Below are 24,349 nucleotides of genomic sequence, written 5' to 3' on the forward strand. Positions count from 1 at the left end.
GACCAATATGGGCTGCCCATATTGGCAAGCCCATTTTGCGCCAATATTGCCAATATTTCTGTGATAACACCTACGGGGAGCCCGTGTAATAATAAAGCGTTAAGCTGTATAATATTCACTACTTTTGTATGATTTTTGCTTTTTTATTTCTGCGGATCTAATTGATCCACGTTCACATCACTGCAAAAAAAAAGTTCGAAAAAAAAAAGGAAAGAAACACGGCATTGCCCAAACACACAAAAAAAACGAAGAACAGGTGCTACGCCCGCGCTGAAGATCACAAGCAGTCCCACAGAACTGCCTATACCTAAGATCCCTCAGAAGCCTTCATTGGGATCGCAATTTTCTGTGGACTAACAACAGTCCTCCTCAGGTAACCGAGGATGCGGCTGTAGAGTATGTACCACTACGCCAATCTACAACGTTGCAAGCTCATTGGCCTAGACGGTGTGCGCGCTCCGATTGGTCGACAATGTTTTGAAATCGCATTTTCTACGCGCGCATGTGCGTGTGCAGCGTCCGGCGGCCGTTTCAACAGTTCCAGCATAGTTTCGAAATAGCTCGTATCGGCCGGCACGGCGTCCGTCGTCTTGTGTTCCGTGTTTCGGTGATGTCAATCGGCAGAACAGTTTGTGATTCTACGCTTGTTGTGCTGTTCCTGGACACGACTACTATCCCACGTACAGTCTATGAACTACGGAACTGGAGTGAAGAACGCGTTCGGGCGCCGTTGGATTTTGAGGGCTGACAACAAAGACAGTACTACGATTACGTGCCACACAAATGCCTTCCGCTCTGCAAGCAACGAAAGAAGATGCCCATCATAAAATCGGCCGGCACGGCTTCCTTTTGTGTTCCGTGTTTCAGTGATGTCAATCGGCAGAACAGTTTGTAGAAGTGTTCGCTGGTTTATTCGTGCGTCGGTGTGATTCAACGTGTGTTGTGCTGTTCCTGGACACGACTATTATCCCACGAACAGTCTATCAACTCCGGAACTGGAATGCTTCGTGAGTTGGAGCGGTTGGAGAGTGAAGAACACGCTTGGCCGTGTCGGATTTCGAGGGCTGTGTTCGTTTTGCTTCAAGTTCGAACTTAGTTACAGTGCGTCAACAACGTAGTGGACTTTGTATTCACAGTGCACCCATGTATCAGATCTTTGAATCAGTGCTTTGTGTCAAATAAATATTTCTTTTAGCCAAAAGAAGCTTCAGTTATTTTGAATATCGGGTAACGGCGGTAGGAGTGAAATCCGGTAGAAGTCGATGGTAGCCAGAACCGACCGAAAGCTCAGCCAAAGTTAAGGCTCCTGATTGGCCGACTGGCATTGCATAATATCTACAACGTTGCACTCTCCACAGGGGTGGCGTCCAATGTATTGCTCCGTAGACGAAAGCGTGCTGGGCGAACGCAATGCATCCTGGACAGGTCCTGGTCGCACGTCACAGCAAACGTCAAGGCACACGTGACCTTAAAGATGGCGGCGCCCGTGATCGGCGGCCAAACCGTTTGTAAACAATGCGGTTGTTGTTTCTGGACGACGTTTTGGACGTTTTTCGATCACGGTAATTATTTTTATCCGATAATCTCGCAGTAAAACGCGCAATTTTACACATAAAGCCTCGTACTGTTGACAACTTCCAAAGATGTGATGACGACCGCGCGTTAAGACTTACCGAGCCGATGCGATGTACCAATGGGCTACCGTGTTGCGGAAGAAGCACCGCATAGTTTACGCTGGCAAAATACGGCCATCTCTTTGTGTGATGACGGCGAAAATATGTCGGTAAGCGGCAAAACGACATGTAAACAAAGTCACATGACCTCAAAATGACGTTTTCTATGACGTGCGACCAGGACAAGATGGCAGTTTTGCCAAAAGCACCCGCTTGAGGGTAGTTACAACAATGGCGGGTTTGTGTCACCCCTGTGGCACTCTCATTGGTCGTGTGCCCAGTGTTGTGTGAATTATCTCAAACTATGGGCTCTATGGGGAGCTGTTGGAGCCTGCTAACAATTTCCACACCCGCTCCGAAAATACAAAGCAGCGAAACACTTTCGTGGCGGTGACGGACACACGCCAGAGCAATTTACACTGCTTGCAGCAACTTGAAATCACCTAACTTTACAGAATGGCCATCCCTTCTTATCAAACATTGTGTTTTTTACTTGACCTGCCGCAATTTCGTTACCATTACAGCACCCAGCGACATTTTAGCCCTGTGAAACGTCCGTTCGGGCTGTCGCGCATGCGCATTAGTTGTAGGGCGCGTGATTACGCTCAAACAACTCGCTTGCTCACAGTCGGCTCGACCGATTGGCATTGGCATCGCGAAGGAAGATGGCGGCGACTTTCAAGACGTGGAATGTTGAGGTGTCGAACTCTAGCGAACTTTACGTTGGGAATGCCAAGTACGTTGACTGTTTCGAACAATGTGTATCATCTGCGGGAAGTTGTTGAATGTAACGATGTAGTGAATAGGGTATTTCACACGCTTCAACGTTCAATCTTGCCGTGCTGCTTGGGCATTTGTGCAACACGGCTACGTACCCTGTTCAGTCAATATGGGGTGTACGCGTGCAATATGGGGCCCATATTCCCAAGATTTTCCCAATATTGGCTCAAAGTGGGCAATATGGGGCCCATATTGCCAGGATTTTCCCCATATTGGCTGAAACTGGGCAATATGGGGCCCATATTGCCCATTTTCAGCCAATATGGGGAAAATCTTGGCGAAACGGGTCCCATATTGGACCCGTATCGCCAATGGCCAGCCAATATGGGTCCAATATTGTGTGCTGCTTGGGTAGTGGGGCCGATCATGTGGGACGCACGAGGACAGAAATGTCACTCTAAATCAAGCAAATGCACTCACCTGAGCGTCGAAGCTTCGGCCAAAGCCTCATGACATCCTTCCATCCGGAATTCATTGCAAAAAGTTTAAAATCGTGGAAAGCGTCTCTGGGTTGCACCGCCGTACTACGTGCGCCATGTCAACAGGCAGCCGAAAGAGAAGGCAAGCAGTGGCGCGCAAGGTCACGTGCGCTAAGATGGCGGCGCCCAGATAACTCTGCTGTAAACGGTCTATAGAAATAGAAATAGAAAGAAAAAAAATGGAATCGTAGGCCGGCACTGGTGCGAATAGTACAAGCTAACTGTTATTACATTGTCAGCATACATTTCCCAGAATTTCGGGGAAGGCAAGGTTCGTCAACTTTTGTGTTTTTGTCCATTGTGCCTTCTACAAAACTCGGGAACATGTATGCCAATAATGGCAAAGTAATGACTTTGTAATGTCATTACTTTTTTGTAGTAATTGTAATGTAATTTCATTACATTTTAGTTGCAGTAATGAGTAATGTAATTTAATTAAATTTTAACTGGAATAATGAGTAATGTAATTTAATTACATTTTAGAAGTAATTTACCCAGGTATGGCTCCAGACACCTGTCTTATGCACCTGCGAGGCCTACGTCCATCAAGATTTTCGCCTCAGCGGCAGAGACCCATGGTCATTGCTGAGGCGAAGGAAGACCCGCTTGAAGTTCTTCACTACGCCGAGACGTGTCGGCAGTACCCCCGCCTTCTACCTCACCATCTCCGAATATTAGATATGAATCTCCGGAGACGCAAGCACTGCAGCGTACATCCATGTGTTCTCTCAACTGCACACCAGTATACCTGACTTTGCGGTCACCACACACAGCCACCAGTACCAGCACTCCTCCTTGGACTTTTTCGGCGCCCGGCACCTCCCTGTCGGTGCCTGGGCTAAGAAGGAAGAAAGGCGACATTGCTGAGTGCGTGACGAAGCAGCTCACTATATATGATGAGCTCGTGTTATCACACTTCCACAGCTCAACCACGAGGGGAAGTTCGTCGTCCGCCTTTGTCATTCCCTCCGAGTCAATGAACCTTTTTCACAGCGCTTCTGCGCATGATCTGTGACCCTGACGGCGCCAAAGCGGGTTCCTTACATATTCAATAGATGGCGCCAAAATGGTGCCGGCTGCGTTTTGGCGCTGCGCTCCAAGCGTGTTTCGCTGGACAGCCGCTAGGATACGACGCGAGTGTGAAAAAAGTCCATTTGAGATGGTCATCATCTCTCACATAAAACATCGTCAACATGCGTTGAACTTTATGCTACTATTTTCGCCATGCGGAAAATTACTGACAATCCCGTTCGCTCCTGGGTCGTTTTTACGGATTCCAGATATACGCTGCAGTGTGCAACTATGGGACTTCGCAGCTTTCTCAGCCCTGTGGTCATTGAAATTCTGCAAGTATATAAGAAAGCAAGCACACAGGCCCCTCTATCGTCTTCCAGTGCATCCCGGGTCATGTGGGCATCAGTGGAATCGAGGACGCAGATCGAACAGCCGCAGGCGCGCATCAATACACCCAGCGTGTCCCCATCATCTTGTCTCAGGGGACGAATCCCACGAGCATAAAAAGCGTATTTTACGCTCATAGTCCCGCGCGGTTTCACCAAAAGCCCACATGTGCGCGAGTGACATGCAGTCACGTGCAGCCAATAGAGCAGCACTCAATAAAACGCGTAGCCCCAGCTGTGGCTCTGAGTCGCTGCCGTTCTTGCTGGATATCTAGGTTCTTTTGATGTCAGGTTGACTCATGCATCGCAGGAGGTCCAGTGAAACGACCTGTAATGAAGTGCAGTCGTGCGACAGGCTTCTTATAGGATTAGTGAATGAATTTCTTTAAGGTGATAGAAGAGGCCCATAATTATGAGGCTCACACATGATACAAGTGTAGAGATTAGCATGAGCGCTTTCCTTCCTATTCGGTCGGTGAAGAAAACTGTCACAGATACGGACGCGACTTGGACGCTGCCAATAATAATCGAGCTGAGTGCTGCGTCGATTGTAGACTCGGCCGTGGCGAAGATGTCTTGCGCGTAGTAAAGCATGATCATGATACCCGAGAACTGCTGCAGGAACATTCCTAAAAGCGTGATGAGGAATGGCTTCTAGATGCACGGCTGCTTGAAATCTCGTATACAAATTTTGTAACGTTTGCGACGTTTATGCTTAATGCATCGAACTCCTCCTTAACATCAGGTCCTTGGTAGAATCTTAGGGCTGCAATGGCTTCTACAGACTTCCCAGTTTGCAGCAGCCATCGCGGTGTTTCGGCAACGAAGGGCATAGAGAATACAAGAATGGCAGACGGTATCATACAGGCCATCGCGAGCCACTGAAAGTTTAACCATTTGCCTAACACAAAGTCAAGAAAGGCTCCTGAAGTAACGGCAACTGCAGAGAGTGCGTTGATGAAACCGCGTATATCGGGTGGACTGACTTCAGATAAGAATACGGGTACTACAACGGCTGAGATTCCAGTCGCGATCCCTGTTAGGAAACGACCTACAAACATTGATTCTATAAGAAGCGTCGCTTCAATGAGGAGGAAACCAACGACGTATAACAGAGCCGCGAAGAGCATGGCGCCTCTTCGGCCCACGAAATTCATCAACTGCCCTGAAAAAAAAAAACAAGAAAAAAAGAAGGTAGGAGAAGTAACAATACTCATAAAACCTACTGGCAAAACTCTATACACTGACAAGACGTAAGTCGGCAAATGCGTACCTCCGGCCAATCCTCCAAAAGCAGCTCCGATGCTGACCAGAGAACCGAACCAGCCGTTCCTAGAGTCACTGATTTGCAGCCTCTTTCTTATATTGGGCAGTGCCGGTGACGAATAACTGACCGTCAATCCAAACGAAATAGATGACATAAATGCAGAAAACGCGGCCAGGTACAGCCGTGTCTTGCAGCTGAATCGCTCTTTTTCAAGAAGCGTTTCATGTGAACCCCCGTCGGCCATGTCCGCTGGATGTCGGCTGAAAGATAAAGAGCATAAAGTGAAAGGAAGGATATCATACGAACTTCAATGTCGTACAGTTGACTCCGACATACACACGCTGTGGCGCTAACTAATCTGATGAGCATCCCACACGATCACCAAGAGCCCTCGTGACGACCATCACCTTTGAATATACGTAAAGGATTGCGTGGTGGCTCCGCGCACTGCCCAAAGCTCTCTTTATGGGTTGTGCGTGCGCAGAACCACCAACGCTATCCCATCACGTACGCAAAAGCACTAGCGTAGGATGCTTTAAAACTCACTATTCACCAGATACCGCGCTCGGACATTGCGGAGGCTGCCCGAAAGTTTGCAGACAGCAATAAACATAGTTTTAAAAAATCCCAATCTTGATAAAAAATAAAGAGATCTGATTTATTTCATTCAAATAGTATTTATTTGATCTAAGCCAGTTTCTTCACTACGCATTTTGTTCCGACCACAAGTACAATGCTTGTGAAAATTTCCAAGGTAAACCATGACAAGCTAGACGGTACCGACACCGCTAATGTAGTTTACATGTACAAGACACTGTTAGGTGCCAAAGCGGATATCAATTGCTCTTAATCAACCACAACAAATGAGCTGCTACGTAGCACTAGGAACATCAGAAGGTCTCTTATAGGGTCACTAAAATGCAAAAACAAGTTCACTTCAAATTACGTTACACGCTATGTTAATTTCGTACTTGTTATAATAATTCAAAACTTCGATTCCATTACGGAGTTACACATTCTGAATTCTCTTAAACTATGTGTTTTAAAAATATAACTAATCTACAGGGATTATGGAGGTTAAAGGAGCACGGAAGGGCTCGAAAAAATATCAGGTGCAGTAGAAATTAGAGTTACACACCCTGGAATTACCCTCTTTTTTTCTTTTTTTGCCAATTCCAAGACCAAGCCCCGGCCAACAACCCACACTTCCCCACACGTCCTGAACGACGTCCACGAACCTGACGTCACTTGCACTCTCCGTGGCCTGCGGCTGAAGAAGGTGCCAGAGGCCGTGGACGTGAGAAGTCGCTACAGAAGCGGTCTACGACAAACCTGCAGCCTTCTTGCTCACTTTCACTGACAGTGATTTCCCCAGAAATTCACTGCTGGGGGGGGGGGCTTTCAAGCGGGGGGGGGGGGGGTATGCTTGGTGAAGGTTCCACTTATAAGGAATTTTTCCTAGAAACGGAAAGAATCGTGGCACAATGGTGACATCTCTGCACAGCTTTCCCGTTTTATTTGTACATGTTATTACGTTAGAACACAGTACATTAGAATACAGATTCATTATGAACGGCATTTCAACATTAAGATCGATGCATAATCAAATCGCAAATGGTTCTTGAAGATTCACATTGAGTTTGCGTGCCCGCACACATTTTAGGTCGTATATGCGCGCAATATATGCATTGAGCTGAGCTGGGTGGGATCACCTGAGAAATTTCAGGAGGGGTGTTGCAAAAATGCAGGGAGGGTGTACACCCCCCGGGGGGGGGGAAATCTCTGTTCACCATCAAGTACCACGGGAAATCCATCTCCGCAAATATCGTGCCTTGTGTCCATCCCAGAATGTCTCGAAGATGTGATCTACCGAATCGGCAGGCCCGCACTCGAAGAGCAGCAAGAAATGCCTTCCTAGGGTTTGCCACAGCCATAAGACTGCACTAGTTATTTTCTCTCTCTCTCTCTACCTCCCATTCGTCCTCGTCCCTCCCCCTTTATAGTGCCGCCCTCCCCGAGCAGAAATACCTCACTCTTTTGATCTATTACGTCGCCCGCTCCCCAGTCCCCCCCCCCCCCTCTGTCGGCTGTGGTCGCCTTCCTCCACGCTGTAGCAGACGACTCTCAGCAACCAATAGAAGTTGTAGAATGATTTGCCGTCACAACACGCCAGAACAAGGTGGGAGAAATCGTCGCCGGCTGCGCGTATTCTTGAGGACTACTTTTCTCAGGAACTACGCGCTTCCTAAATGATATATTTTGCGTCACAGTTCCTAAAGGCGCTATGTTCATATGGCGCGTTAAAAATGTATGTTCGAGGTGTCTTCCGTGCTCCTTCAATATGTGCTCGTGTCATTGAGACTGAGGAAGCAGGCAAGTGACAGGGCATAACGTTGACTGCATCAGTAAGACTATAGTGTTGGTACAGCTGATTTTATGCCAGACTTCTTGCTCTATATTTCCCTCTGGTTAAGATTTGCTTCCTGCCTTGCAGTAAACTTAGGGTCTGCTAGTTCTTTTTTTTTTTGTGTGTGTGTGTGTCTGTATTTTGGAGGTGTGCTGGCCTTTTGGCAGGTACTTTGCGGGGTGTTATAAAATCTTTTTGGGGTATTAGGGGTGCGTGGGGAGTGCTGGGAAAATCACCGCCTGGGCGTAAAACTGGCTGCGCCAGTCATGAGCGGCGAAAACGGGATTGCGGTTCCTGTGGGTCGTTTTGTAACTTTTTTCGAACTCAGTAATACCTTTTATCCGATATCGTAATAGCTAAGCATAAGCTAGGCATAAGCTAGCCTGTCGCGAAAGAGGTGTACAGTTTACACTGAAAAATACGTTAATCTTTCTTAGTTGTATACTGACGGGAATATGGCTACCAGCGAGGGCACGAAATATAACACGGCCACAAAATGGTGTTGCCTACAACATGTGAATAACGGCGGACCAAGCAGGGGGGGGGGGATTGGACGGTCCGAATGTCCTGACCAGGGGCGGATCCAGGATTTTTAATGCGAAGAATTCCTTATAGCTACTAACACCGAAAAAGTGGTACGTGTTCTCGTCTCGTAACAAAACTAGGAGGTATACACGCGCCGCGTGTAAACGGAGCGGTATAGTACGTACTCGTTCACATTCGCACCAAGACCAATGCAGAACCGATTTCTAAGTGCCACGCTGCAGTGGCACTCACGTCAATGATTGCGTCGTAAACCGTTTATAATAAACCGTTTCTAAAACCCGATCTTGAGGCACTTGATGTGTCAGATGAGATGTGGGCTCACAAGCGGCCCCCGCTCACAGAAGAGGATCTCCTCGACCGGAAACGGTGCACGGCGACGGGACAAGACCAAGTCTATGCGTCGCTTCAACCCACCGTTCTGGCCCATGAGAGAAACTCGTATCCTCAACCCAATACTGAAACACGACGGTAACATGGCCGGCAATAATGCAAAGACGTTCAAGAGCGTCGCATCGGTGATGCCGGCGCAATTGCGTCCTTGTAATCATAATGAGCTGCGTCGTGAGTTGCGATGTGGTTATCTGGCATCGTAACAAAATCTGGCCTCTTCTTGTACGTGACGTCGTGGGTCTTCATACACGATGCTTCGCATAACGTAGAGAACCAGCGAAGTGGTTTCTGCAACATTTTCTGAGGAGCGGATCTAGCCCGGGACAGCATTCCACATGCACTACCAAGGTCAATTTTAGCGCTATATGTGTCGACAGAAATTGAAGGGGTTCAGGACATCCCCCCTATTCGTAGACTGCGGTCTCTCAATTGCTGTCCTCACCGAGTGCTTCAGTTAATTTCCAGGCAGCATATGTAGCATGCTGTCCTATACCGCACCCACGTTAGGATCTACAATGCCTGCGCATAAAGTCAAGTGACACAAAGCAAGAATGTCGAAATAAATATGTCATTTATTTTCCATAAACCCGAAGGTATCCCGAAGGAACCAGAAAGTGAGGTATCTTCTACAGTGCTTCCGTCATCTCCATAGCCGTGCCTGACTTGGCATCCAAGGATATATGACAACGAATAGAACGCAAAGCCAGGCTACTCATTATTTTTAATGTGATAATGAAAATAAAGATGCGTGTGATGGCTGTCTTGTACATGTTCGAAACACAACCAAAAGCGGAGAAGCTGCAGATGTTGGACATACGCGTCGTAAGATCATTCATGCGATCACAAACCGAGCATACAGTTGAAAAAGACGATGTTCAGCGCGCAGGTGTCAACAACCCGTCTCACCTGCAGATCTGCGCACTGTTATGCCCTTTACCATCTTTGCATTAAACATATCCCCCCCCCCCCTTTACCATCTGGCGTAGGAAAGGACTGACAACCGTACCCCGTGACTGGTGGAGAACAACTGGTTTAATCGCGCTGAGCGCGCTCACGTTCAGACTGAGCTGCCATCATCCGATGGCACTAGTGTTGCTACAACCACTTTTGAAGTGTGGCACAGGCATGGCGCGGTCAACGGAAGTAGCATGTGACATCGAAGAAAACAAGCTGACGTGACATGCTTATGCAGTGGGCCCCATCAAGATATTTAGGCGCACACCGCTAATTCACGAACGGTACACTCTCATTATCGCTCTCATTTGCAACTACTCCTTGTCGACTGAAAAGGTCCTCTATCTCTTCCAGTGTTTTTCCTTTTGTCTCTGGCTGAAACATCAACACTAACACAAACCCAATTAACATGAAACCTGCGTAAAACCAGTAGATACCATCGTTCCCTAATTCTACTATCATTGAATGATACTCACTGACGATGATAGCACTGCAGGCGAAGTTAAATGCCGTTGAAAATCCAGTTGCAAAGCATTTGATACGCAATGGCAGCATCTCCCCCATGAGCAGCCACGGCAGTGGTCCTAGCCCAACTGAATACCCGAACATAAACAGGCACAGGGCTGCCAAAGGAAGCCAGCCATACGATGCAACAAAACTGTGACCATGAATTTCTTTAAGGTGATAGAAGAGGCCCATAATTATGAGGCTCACACATGATACAAGTGTAGAGATTAGCATGAGCGCTTTCCTTCCTAGTCGGTCGGTGAAGAAAACTGTCACAGATACGGACGCGACTTGGACGCCGCCAATAATAATCGAGCTGAGTGCTGCGTCGATTGTAGACTCGGCCGTGGTGAAGATGTCTTGCGCGTAGTAAAGCATGATCATGATCCCCGAGAACTGCTGCAGGAACATTCCTAAAAGCGTGATGAGGAATGGCTTGTAGACGCACGGCTGCTTGAAATCTCGTATAACAAATTTTGTAACGTTTGCGACGTTTATGCTTAATGCATCGAACTCCTCCTTAACATCAGGTCCTTGGTAGAATCTTAGGGCTGCAATGGCTTCTTCAGACTTCCCAGTTTGCAGCAGCCATCGCGGTGTTTCGGCGACGAAGGGCATAGAGAATACAAGAATGACAGACGGTACCATACAGGCCACCGCGAGCCACTGAAAGTTTAACCATTTGCCTAACACAAAGTCAAGAAAGGCTCCTGAAGTAACGGCAACTGCGGAGAGTGCGTTGATGAAACCGCGTATATCCGGTGGACTGACTTCGGATAAGAATACGGGTACTACAACGGCTGAGATTCCAGTCGCGATCCCTGTTAGGAAACGACCTACAAACATTAATTCTATAAGAAGCGTCGCTTCAATGAGGAGGAAACCAACGACGTATAACAGAGCCGCGAAGAGCATGGCGCCTCTCCGGCCCACGAAATTCATCAACTGCCCTGAAAAAAAAAAGAAGAAAAAAGAAGGTAGGAGAAGTAACAATACTCAGAAAACGGCAAAACTACTGGCAAAACTCTATACACTGACAAGACGTGAGTCGGCAAATGCGTACCTCCGGCCAATCCTCCAAAAGCAGCTCCGATGCTGACCAGAGAACCGAACCAGCCGTTCCTAGAGTCACTGATTGGCAGCCTCTTTCTTATATTGGGCAGTGCCGGTGACGAATAACTGACCGTCAATCCAAACGAAATAGATGACATAAATGCAGAAAACGCGGCCAGGTACAGCCGTGTCTTGCAGCTGAATCGCTCTTTTTCAAGAAGCGTTTCATGTGAACCCCCGTCGGCCATGTCCGCTGGATGTCGGCTGAAAGATAAAGAGCATAAAGTGAAAGGAAGGATATCATACGAACTTCAATGTCGTACAGTTGACTCCGACATACACACGCTGTGGCGCTAACTAATCTGATGAGCATCCCACACGATCACCAAGAGCCCTCGTGACGACCATCACCTTTGAATATACGTAAAGGATTGCGTGGTGGCTCCGCGCACTGCCCAAAGCTCTCTTTATGGGTTGTGCGTGCGCAGAACCACCAACGCTATCCCATCACGTACGCAAAAGCACTAGCGTAGGATGCTTTAAAACTCACTATTCACCAGATACCGCGCTCGGACATTGCGGAGGCTGCCCGAAAGTTTGCAGACAGCAATAAACAGAGTTTTAAAAAATCCCAATCTTGATAAAAAATAAAGAGATCTTATTTATTTCATTCAAATAGTATTTATTTCATCTAAGCCAGTTTCTTCACTACGCATTTTGTTCCGACCACAAGTGCCACGCTTGTGAAAATTTCCAAGGTAAACCATGAAAAGCTAGACGGTACCGACACCGCTAATGTAGTTTACATGTAAAGACACTGTTAGGTGCCAAAGCGGATATCAATTGCTCTTAATCAACCACAACAAATGAGCTGCTACGTAGCACTAGGAACATCAGAAGGTCTCTTATAGGGTCACTAAAATGCAAAAACAAGTTCACTTCAAATTACGTTACACGCTATGTTAATTTCGTACTTGCCATAATAATTCAAAACTTCGATTCCATTACGGAGTTACAGTCGAAATTATACCGGACTCCTTTTTGCTTCGGCGCTAAGCAGTCAACGTCGTTTCAGCTCGTGCATCGGTGTTTTTAGTCCATACTGCGCGGGCACGCGCGTGCCACACCATGGAGCAGTCCCGGCGAAAAACATAGTGCGCGTTGCAAAGCAGACTGGCGTCGCTGTCCGAAGCACGTGAAGATAAATGTTGTCAGTGGAACATCCGCGAGAACTGTTGCGGGCTACAATTCAGTGCATCGGTATTGAAAAATGCAGCAGTGCGCATCATGCCGCGCATATACGGAACACTACGATCGGACCCGCTCCAAATCCACATGCCCACGATAGGTATGCGCGCGCGCGCGCTTCTCCTGCTGTCTCACTGTTTGATGCCGCCAATCTTTGCCTCCTGGGGATACCATTCGTTGCCGCCAAAGACGGCCATGTTTTCATTGCGTTTTTCTTCTAAACGGTAGTGCACTGTGAACTAATTTTGCTAGCAGTATACTAATTGAAACACGGATTTTCATATGAGAGCAAGTTGTTTTTGCATTTTACAGCCCTTTTAAAATGTCAGAGATGCAGGCGGTTCGTCGGAGGGTCGGCCATGAGACATAACGGGACACATTTCTGGCTTACATTATGCAATTCAGATAATAAGCAACTGCACAAGGAGATTGTGCAACGTCTTCGACACAATGCTCTCGTTCCATAGTGTTGTTAACCGTTATGAGCTTTAAAGCGAAAGGGGCAATTGTTCCAGCTGTTAGTGCAGCTGGAATGCAGCCGGACAGTTTACGTGCCACACTCGAAGTTGCAAAATCGAGAAGGTCGCAAAGGCCATCTCTCAAATGCAATGAATAAAAAAACGCTTTAGTAATGCGTTATCATTAGAAGGGTCATGTCAATGAAAGACGGCGGTGTTCATCTGCGGACACACGTGCAGATGATAGCGCGTGACGAGCGGAGGAGGAGATTTTCGGCGTGCTAGATGTCCGGGCAAGTCTCAGCGTGCGGGTGTGTGTGTGTGGGGGGGGGGGGGGGGTTGAAGTATACAGTGGAGTGCGAGCCAAGTACGAGTGCCGGACCAAGTAGGCGACAAAGGAAAACAGAATGCGATCGACGGCGACGGACTGCCGAGACTGAAAAGCAGAGTTGTACGTAACGTGTTACTAGTAATTGCGTTACTAGTAATCAATTACTTTTCCCAGTAATTTGTTAACGTAATCAATTAATTTTGTGAGCAAGTAATTTTTCAAGTAATCTGATTACAATTTTCGGTAATCAATTACTGAGTAATCGATTACTTTTTTAACCTTCTGTCAACAACGACAACCCTTTTCAGCAAGTCAATCTGTTCTTCTCTTCCACCACGAGTTCGACAGAAGCAATGACGCAGAGGTCACTGTGACGGCCGTCTCTAGTTCACACGTGTTCCATGCACACCACAGTAATATGATAATCTCCTACAACCGCGACCTACTGGAGCAACAGTAAAATAGGTGACTGTATTGATAAATTGTGCGGGCTGAATAGTAACAAAACGAAGCGGATGTTTCGATGTTGTTTTAAATGTGTATATAAATCTGTAATGAACGCGTGTATGTGTTTTGTATGTTGCTTTCAAATGTATTTGTGAATTTCACTTATCATGTATCTTGGTTTCTCACATTAGAATGCGCAACAAGATCTGCGTGGTTGCATTCACTGTAGGCTTGTTGGCTTTGCTATGGCCCGCAATTTAAAAGTAACGGGGAAAGTAACGCGTTACATTTTTAATCCGTAACGTATTACATTTTTGACGATGTAATTTGTAACGGTAAAGAATTACTTTTCGTGCAGTAGTAACAGTAATTGTAATCAATTACTTTTTTCGAGTAACTTGTACAACTCTGCTGAAAAGGAACGTAATCAAACGAAGCAACCAAAGAAAAGAAGCGAAAGAGGAAACAGGAAACAAAAGAATGAACCAAAGAAGAAAAAAGAAAACAAAATGGGGAAACAAAAGAAGGAATCAAAATGTTCACGCATTTCGGAAGGATCCCCCAATGGATCTTCCTAAGTTTTTTTTATCCTTGAAAGCAAGTGCGCTTACATAGCCGACCCTCTACAGCTTATACAGCTTATTTTTGTAACATTCATATGTACACTATAAGAAAAAAATGACTGAAAAGAGAAGTATTGCAGCTTCTCGTCCCCTATAGATTGCAATTACTCCGCTAACCCCGAAATTTCCTCCCCAGGACTGCAGATAATCACTGAACTGCGCCAATGGTCTCCTGAGTGCAACAGTCTACGTGCAGTGACCCCAACATGTCCCCGTGAGCTCTCCGCCTCAAGTACACTTCCCCGTCTTGCCCTGCACACATTAGGTGTCCTACATTCGTATTGCATAACATGCGGCGTTTGGATCACCTGACCATGTGAACCATGACTGATCTTATAAAGCTTTATTTGTTGACAACTTTTTGTTCGTTTGTTTGTTTGTTTCTCGGTCTTCTGTAGATTAGCACAGTCTGCCGAGTCTTAAAACGCCAAACACTCTTGCTTGAACTCCCGACAGCCAAGTTATCGGTGTAAGACTGGTTATGGATGTGGCGGCCCGTGGACGACGACGATGTAGTCTTCCTATGATGGCAGTCTTCAAGGAGTCATATGGCGTTGTAGGAGTGGGCCACAAAGAATATCAGCAACTTTCGGTAGCTACTTCCGGAGGAAGTACTGAAACGACTTGGTAGTACTTCGTGTGCTGCTAGGTAATCCCTGCGGGGTGGAACTGGCACTCCACTTGAGGAAACCAGACGTTGGAGTTGGCACTCCAAAAAGTGAGAAATCGCGCCGCAACATGCCCAACGTTAGGGTGCGAAGTAAAAGCGCTGCCTTCTACGCTGTGCGAGTCAGTCATCGGCGTGTGAGGTGGATCACGTCCGGGTCACCAGTGACACGGACAACGAACACCTCAGTCCGGTGTACAATTCGACCATTCACCGTCCCAAATTTCACTACAAGGTCACATAAGGCATCACGATTCGCACATCTCTTCAGGAACAAAATGATTGCGCTAGCAGACTTGTACGTAACGGGTAATTGCGTTACTAGTAATCAATTACTTTTTTGAGTAATTTGTAACGTAATCGATTACTTTTCGGGCCCAGTAATTTTTTGAGTAATTCAATTACAATTTTCAGTAATCAATTACCAAGTAATCGATTACTTGGAAACTAAAGAATCCACATTGTTCGGGACGACGCACACACACACATATGGTATGATTCACAGCCGCGAGAAGACAAAACCAACTGCCCTCTGCAAGTTCGGTGCAAGGCAGCTGTCTTATCTCTAGGACTTTTTTCGCAACAATTACTTACCCGAGGACCCCGAGGTCAATTGCCACAGTGTTCCGCACGTGTAGTGTATTTTTGAGTCCCCTGTCCTCTCCCCATTCATGTGTACTATCTATCCGTAACACGGCCTGTATGCAGTAAGTTGGACTGTAGGTTGTACCGTGAACCTGATGAGTCATTTGTGGGAGTTCCAGTTGGGACTTTTTTCACCGAACTCTCAAAACTCTCAACCTCTCGGCACATTTTTCACAGAACTCTCGACCCCTTATGAGATAACTTCTGCTTCAATGCCGACTTCGTTTTTGCTCAGTTTCCTTTTTTTTGTGGTTATCTTTTTTCTATCTTTTTTTATATCGTTTTCTCAGATATCGAAAGTAATTGGCAAAGTAACGCGTTACTTTTCAAGGCGTTACTTCATTACTTTTTCCGGCAAGTAATTTGTAACGGTAAAAAATTACTTTTTTCTACAAGGTAACGGTAACGGTAATCAATTACTTTTTTTTAGTAACGTGTACAAGTCTGGCGCTAGGGCACGCCTTCTGAGACTACCGAGCACGTCTTTCCACCGTGGCTCGTAATAGGCGGCCATGCATCGGTCGCGGTACGACGTGGTCTCGTACTTTTCTCCAGGCCTCCACGTGCATCACGATGGCACCCCCACGGCACGACCAGCGGCACCTCAATGAGCAACGTGCTCCGATACCGGTTTCGGTATGTCGCTGGTTTTTCGCCCTGACGCCGCACACGCTCACCTCGACTTGCTCGCACTCTGGGAGACGTTCGGGGCTATGTCTAAACGCTGCCCCCATCGCCCTGCTGTCATACGAGTACCTGCGACATCGACATTGGCGCGGCAGCGCGATGCACAACACCACATCGCAAAACGACGACACCGCCATTCTGCTGGTGCTGCGCCCACTGCCACGAACTCAAGCCACACGCCCAGCTGTCCCTCATCCACGTGTCGTCGTTATCGTCATTCTTCCCCTCATAGTATCGACGTGGTCTTCAACAGTAAGCACCGTTCCGCGTCTAAGGGGGTAGTGATGTGGCTGCCCGTGGACGACGACGATGTAGCCTTACTGCCATGCGCTACCGTGCTGGGTCGTCAGTTCTACTGGCACCGTCCAAGTGTGAGGGCACAAACATCTGCCCGCTGGGATAGTCTATCACCGTGGGTTAGGACTCGTGTGGAGGAAGAACCATCTCCTCCACATGTGACATCAACTTGAGCCCCCTCTGTAGTCATGCTTTGATGCAGCCAAATCACGACACGGCAGCGAATTCTGCGTAAATTCAGTTGCCAAGGACGTATTCAGATGTCACTGCTTCAAGAACCTAAAAACATCCTCCCCCTCAGCTCTCGGTGGGGAGGGTTTTTTCTCCTGTTAGGTCAAAGGCGCGCATGTCACGCGACCCAAATTCACGCTCGGGAGAACAGGTCTTCATGTGATGTACTTCACATTATCTTCTCGTTGCTCTTTGCAGTCATACGTGCAGTCCTCATGGATAATCCAGTTTCTATGGATCTTCCGGAAGTGCAAGCGCTACTTGCAATGAAGTCAATCCTCGGCCGCAAAGCTCCTTCACGTCAAAGTAGTTGCGACCCCTCACGTGGCTTAAGTCTCTAAAGCGTGCTACTAATTTTTAGTGGGACTGTAACAGCCTCCAGCAGAAAATGGGGGACTTTCGAAACCTTGTCTACCGCTATACCTTCCCAATACTGGCTTTGAATTAATCTAAGATAAAATAACGACTTCCGACTGTCGGGCTATGACACATATTGCTCTTATCGACCACGTCGGCACAGCAGAGCTTTGTTGTTCGTGAGAAAGGACATACTGAGTGCCCTCCTCCGTGCCTCTACTCATGGAACTGTTGAATACGTCACGTGCAGTGTTCGTCTTAAGAACACGAATAATGCGGTGAGCAGCACGTACATTGCGCCGAACGTCCGGGTCACTGTGGGCCATGTGAGAGACTTAGGCCCGAATTCTCGGTTCGCCCTCAGTGTTAAGCGCACGCGAAGGGGCCCTTCTGTCCATGCTTCGTGAATGGACGAAAGGGTCCCTGCGCGTGCACTTAACCCTCAGGGCGGAGCGAGAATCCGGGCCTGACTCTTTGGAGTGCCTTCCCCTGTCATCGTCTCTGGTAATACGAACCCTCATAGTGTCGTCTGGGGGAGTCGGAATAGCGACGCCCGCGGAAGAATATTTGAATCACTCATAGACGAACTACACCTCACCGTTTTTAATGATGGATCATCTACGTTTTTTCGGGGCCAGTCTTGCCACAGCTCTATAGATGTCACGCTCTGTACCACTGACCTTGCTCGGCAAACGGAGTGGTGCCCTCGTACTGACTCATTGGGAAGCGATCATCTGCCGCTTCTCATAACCCACCACCCGTCTGTTTCTGCAAAAAGCCATCTCGTTGTGCGTGTTGTGGATCGGCTGCGGTACGACACAGTCCACGTTCTACGTTCCACGTATAACACAGCTACGTTCACGTTCTGAATGAGCTGTATAGTCGTCGCATCCGTGGTCGGTCATTGCGATAGATTGCGGACTATCTCTGTGGCAGGTCTGTGTTCGTGCGGACTGATGACGGGGATAATGACCGGCATTACTTCCCCAGTGGTGTCACTCAAAGAGGAGTCCTGCCGTCTGCTCTTCAACCTGGTCTTGGCTACCCTCTCGCAATGTTTGCGAAAGAAGGTGTACGTCAGTATCTATGCAGACGATATATGCCTGTGGTCATCAGAGGTACGATTTCCTGCGCTTCAACAGAGGCTCCAGACTGCGCTGTAGCGAAGAATGGATGTGTCGTGCGAAAAGACTGTGTTCCTCACACGGAACACATCGTTATGCACTGCACAAGATATGCATCCCAAAGAGCAACACTGAAGTCTGCTCTAGCCCGCTTGGACAACCTTTGATATAGTGAAGGTGCTGGGTGTATGGGAACCCATGAAGAGAGACGCGGCGTTATCAGCGCTTGTCAACTTCATATTGAGCAGTGATATGGAATCTGTATTTTAGGACCGCATTCTACGCACGTGTCGTCGAGTTCCCCGTTCCTGTTAGTTTCTTGCAATTCACTTCACTCCTAGGGGATGTTGCTAGGCATGTGCACGTACAGTTCGGTGACTGGGAGGGGCGATGTCTTTCTATTTTTACCTTTTCATCTTTTCAGTTTTCTTCTCCTTTCATTCTTTTCATCTCCTTTGTGGGAGTAGCAGAATTCGTCAGGTGACGAATTCAGTATCTTCCGTTTTATAATCAAACTCACTCACTGTGTTCCTCCTCTTCACGTGAAAAAAAAAAAAAAAAACTGAAAAATTTGTAGCTGAGCCTCAATGCCCTGCCAATCCAAAGAATATCCCGCCATCGCTTCTTGGGGATAACAATCGATGCGCAGCTATCGTGGGCTGCTGACATCAAATATCTAGAGGATCGAGGTTATGCTCGTACCAACATCCTGCGTTGTTTGTCAGGCACTCGCTGGGGTATGTCGACAAAGGCCCTTCTTTGCGTACACACAGCGTTAAAGGAGGTAAGAACTCCTCTCTGCAGGTATTTAGTTACGAATGTAATAGGTGTAATATGGTTACTCTACGCTTCGTAATTCTATTTACAATTTATTGCTCAATACTTCATAACACGTGCATAACTCCATAACACAACTCCTTCATAACATGTGCAGCGTTAATACAAAAACGTACTCTTTTTCGGATGCGGGCGAGTAGACGTACCGTCATCCAGATACCTCTATCCATTGTTACGTCATTTGAAGAATTGTAGCACCCAATCAGACGCCAACGCGGAGGTACACATAACGTTCTGCTCTACACTCTTAAAAATGAACTTCGCCACATAGCACGCTCCTGGCTAACCATCATTCCGAACGACAACGTTCTCGTCCCTGATTTGTTGAAAACGGGAGGCGGAGCCATTTTGTAGCCGTACATAATGTTACATGTAACCATTATGCATAATAGGCTCCGCCTCTCGTTATCAACAAATCATGGGCGAGAACGTTGTCATTCGGGATGATGGTTGGCTAGGAGCGTGCTATATGTGGCTACGATACGGACCTATCGGATTCATCTATAAAAAAGGTGTCACATCCAACAAGTTAAAATCGCCGTTTCGAGCCGACACAGTCGGCGGGCTAGCTGGTAGAGTTCATAGCCCTTTTAGTTCGTCAGATGCTGACATATACCATTTGCTGGTTCTACATGGGATCAGCGACACTTCAGAGGAAACACTTCAAAGCATCATAGCAAAAAGGTTGAAAATTTGCCTTGGTATTCCTACTGCAATTCCAATGTTCTAGCCACGGAAGCGGCGAAAGCACTTCCATTGGCTGTGCTTAGAATACAAGAGACAGTGCGACACTACGTTTGTCTGCGCATGCGTCACCACGGACACCCGTCGGAACACTAATTTCTTTGTGACGCTCGCTTCAGTTCTGCATAACCTACCAAAACGAAAAACACTACCAGAGATCATGCATCCTCCATGAATGCTGATGCTACACAAATATTAGTCTTACTGTGCCAGGAGTACATCGCAAAAGGTCAGCCTTCCCTCCTGTGGAGCTAAAACAGTACTGCTTGGCTATGATGAAGGATCACCACACTAGGACTGCAATCCTCCTCTGTGTTAGGTGTCTGGCCCTCCATCAAGAGGGATGCAGCTCTTGCTGTGCTTGTGGATTTTAGTGAACAGTGTTCTTTGGAATCCGTTTATTAGGTTTCGTACGCTGTCGGAGTTTGATCTTGTGATTGTTCCGGCTGTAGCGTATATCCTTGCTGTGCTGTTGCGCTGTCGTTGATGTTGCACACATGTTATCTCTTTGTATATAGTTGTGGCCCTGAGACTACGTTTTGGTGGGTGCGTGTGTTACGACACGGTTTCTGTTCTTTGTCTCCCCTTTTTTTGTATTTGTCTTTTTTAGTTGCAGAATTGATCGGGTACCGAATTCAATTTCTCCGTATTTTGTAAAAAAAATTACTTAACACCTTATCAACTTGAGCTTGACGCGGACACGGACAGAAAACAGACCGACATAGATATAAGAACTTGATACTCCGCCACGCATCTCATAATGCCTGAAACCGGTGTCTGAGGTCATTATACTTTTAACTTTTCTCGAAAATGATCCAGATATCGTTTTGTCTCAGTCATCCGTCTGTATTCCACAGCACCTTGACAGAAAACTTAGCTGAAACACCAGAGTACCGGGCACATGAATAACTTACTGCAAACTTCCAATCCATTTACTTAAAGTTTCGTACAACATCAAAGCTGCATTAGCCGTCAAACCTATTGATGAAGGGCGGCGATATACACTTTCTGTATTATGAAACGAATACATAACGCTACTTACAAACGTCAGTTATGATATCAATATACAAATGCCAATGCTCTTCTGGACATTAACGAAGTGCTAAGAGACCGACCAGCTGTCTATCCGCAAGCTGTGTTCCCTCTCTGCCTTCATACATGCGTCTCAAGGCTCCAGTAGAACACCCGTTTTTCTAAATGTGTCGGCATTTCTTTCGCTCCAGGCAACCAACCAACCAACCAATACGTTGCTTCCGATGCTATGACACTAATGCAGACATGTATTGCCTAAATACTACCTGTGATGGGACCCTTCAAAGCACAGCGAAAACGTACACCACCTCGTGGGCCATAAGAGGCAATTTCTTTGGTCATATCAGCATCCTAAACAGAAGCTTCACGGAATAGCCTAGGATCGCCGAAGTGTAACAACAGTAACAACTACTACATGAATGACGATGGGATGAGGTGATTCACCGCAACAATTGCGGTACCATACCTCAGTGCATGTAGGATAATATATGAGTGGGATGACGATGAAAAAGATTAGGCATACACACTCGCGTACACACACATGACACACGTAAATGAGATATCCCACACGCGGGTGCGTCGTAATAAATGGGGATAGTATAGTTTATCCGGTCGGCCACCGGCGATGTAGTGCTGTGAAGATCACATCTCCGCAATCATGGCAAAAGCTCTGACAGCAGAGGAGTTCAAGCAGACTAGTAGACGTTATGAACCGATAGAATGAGTACAGGCATTGACGGTGCTGCACAGGGTTAGAAAGAGGACACAAGATTCCTGCAAGGCTGAGCGGCATGTAACAATTACGTATGAGGCACCTAATAGCTATTCATGGAAACAACATTGTTCCTTACGTCAAAACTAATTTCAGATTCAACCTTGACTGCCCGGTGAGAAATGCACCATAATGCATTATTTAGTTCAATAAAAATATTTCACTACAGGACGTACATTGAAATGCAAATTATCGCTGTCCACCCCTAACATTCTTACTGAATCCATGCGTCGGTCGAGTAGCCAATTACGAGGACTGGATTGGAACATACTGATGACACTAACCTAAGACAGTAAATCAGGATAATCAACACACAAAAGTATCATGCTGACTTTTTTTAGTGCTATTTGCCGTGATAGTGGAATGTAGTGCGCGCTACATTCGAGAGGGATATATCGAATAGATGTACTACTGCGGCATTAAGTGCACAGACGGGTTTCAAACATCAAAAATACGTGGTTCATCCGTAACATCTCAAGCAAAAACGTGCTATAAGCAAGACTCCTCACTTACCTTGCGACGTCAGAAACAGTCTGGAGCAAGACTCTCTGCGTAGTTAGTCGCCTGCCGAACGAGTCCTACAGTAGTATCGAATGTCTACCCTCTCAGAGGTTTACGATGGCTCAATTCGAGCAAAACCTCTGTCGACAAAACAGATAAGCGAGCCTTCCGAAGCGGTCTGCGTTACGACACCACCACCTACAAAGGCACTGATACGAGGGGGTGCTGAAAAGTTCTCGGCCCAACAAGGAAGAACGCGGCCTACAGTCATAAACCTTGATTACAAACAACAACTATATTTTATATAAAATATGTACAGGGTATTTTTTGCGTTTACAGAATTTTTATTAAAAAAAGCGATGAGAGCAGCAAACATGTTGAGTTCTAGGGCCAGGTGGCCATCCCCCCCCCCCCCCCCGCGAAGAAAGTGTGCAACTACAGTATGTCTTGGGGATTTCGCTCAAAAGCGATACAGCAGATTGAGAGACTATTCTGGTTGCAAGCCATTTCACGTTTAACAAATCCTGAAATACGCACATGCTTTAAAATATTCATTTCCTAGTTTTGATATCCAAATGTGCCGAAACCGCGGCGACCGGGAACGCAGGAAGTACAGCGCTCATTTCGCGTCAGGGTGGCACCTGTTTGGAGCGACGGAGATGATTGGAGTAGGTGACACTCAGCTGGCCAGATGATCCTCCGTCTCCACGGGGGTGATGCGCTCTTCAGGCGCGCTTTTTCGGTTTAGGCTTATTTGCATACCGAAATTCAGCGATGTATATCCCACGGCGCGCGCTCTTTTCTTGATTTTTAAAGATGGAGTGGATTTCAACGAGGATTGTCTCCCGTTCTGTTATCTTGCGCTCGCCCGAAATCTTCTTATTAAAGATTGAATTAATGAATTTTCGGTAATTAGCGATCGTGCATTATATACTCTTTTCGAGAGGATGTCCGCCTGACCGTAGAACTCAGCTGCAAAAAACGACATCTATGCTGCTCTCATATAGCTTTTTTATACAAATTCTGTAAAAGCTAAAAAAAAAAAACTGTATATTTTATGATGATTGGGGAGTTTCATCGCCATGGGCGATAATCAACCTTGAATACAATTCACCTCGAAGTTCAGCGCACTTAGTACATCGTTCCTGAACTTCTTTAACCATTGAAAAAAGAAGCCACCGAGATATGCTTCGGCTGCTCCTGTCACGCTATTTAATATTTTTTTCGATGAACCGTTGAAGGAACTCGAAAACAGCGGCAATGGGATCAAGATAAGCACCCAAGATACATCATGCGTGCAAAAACATCCCTGCGCTCGCTTTTGCAGATGACATCTTACTCATTACCAGGACACCTTCAACGTCTGCTCGACAGAACGGCACTAGAACTACTAGAACGGCAGAACCAGACGGAATGAAATATAGCAGATCAAAAGCCAGTGGATAAAAATTAGGGGGAACAACAGCAACAACGAAACTTTCGCACTAAAAAATTTCACTATCTAACACACCACACCAATCAGTACACATATCTAGGAGTGCTCACCGAGAACAAATTAAACTACCTGGCGAAGAATGAAAAACCAATCGTAGCGACAGTAAACAAAACGAAGGGACACGTATGGCACCTCACCCGCCACTCCTACAACCCATATCCGGTCGGTAAGCTATTATGGAAGACGACATCAGTCCCAAGTACAAACTACGCTAACAAAGCACTATGCTACAACGCCACCACAAGGAGAGCCCTGGAATGCAAACAAAGGGAGATAGGGAAATGAAGTTTTTCGGGGGAATAAATAGCCACAGCGAATGCTGCCATAGAAGGAGAAGTCGGCTTGTCAAGCTTTGAATACAGGGAGGCGATATAAAGACACGATTACTTGGGAAGGC

The 24,349-nt window shown here is 46.7% G+C and overlaps 1 protein-coding gene and 1 pseudogene across 1 annotated transcript; both read right to left on the reverse strand.

Moving 5' to 3' along the window:
• Positions 1-4,692: 4,692 nt before the first annotated feature.
• LOC135384875 (solute carrier family 2, facilitated glucose transporter member 8-like) lies at positions 4,693-5,843 on the reverse strand (annotated as a pseudogene).
• Positions 5,844-9,496: 3,653 nt separating this feature from the next.
• LOC135385802 (facilitated trehalose transporter Tret1-like) lies at positions 9,497-22,636 on the reverse strand. Its single transcript, XM_064615326.1, has 3 exons — positions 22,470-22,636; positions 11,467-11,720; positions 9,497-11,353 (listed from the first exon to the last, which is right to left on the reverse strand). Exons 2-3 carry the CDS (start codon positions 11,702-11,704, stop codon positions 10,167-10,169), a joined length of 1,425 nt encoding a protein of 474 aa, XP_064471396.1. The 5' UTR covers positions 11,705-11,720; positions 22,470-22,636; the 3' UTR covers positions 9,497-10,166.
• Between the last annotated feature and the right edge of the window lie 1,713 nt (positions 22,637-24,349).

The sequence above is a fragment of the Ornithodoros turicata genome, chromosome 2 (genome assembly GCF_037126465.1).
Source record: "Ornithodoros turicata isolate Travis chromosome 2, ASM3712646v1, whole genome shotgun sequence".
NCBI lineage: Eukaryota > Metazoa > Arthropoda > Arachnida > Ixodida > Argasidae > Ornithodoros > Ornithodoros turicata.

Excerpts from the sequence above, each read along its gene's own strand:
- LOC135385802 (XM_064615326.1), bottom strand. The coding sequence starts at position 11,704 with ATGGCCGACGGGGGTTCACATGAAACGCTTCTTGAAAAAGAGCGATTC. Across the intron at positions 11,354-11,466 it reads TTTTGGAGGATTGGCCGGAG|GGCAGTTGATGAATTTCGTG; the intron begins GTACGCATTTGC and ends TTTTTTTTTCAG.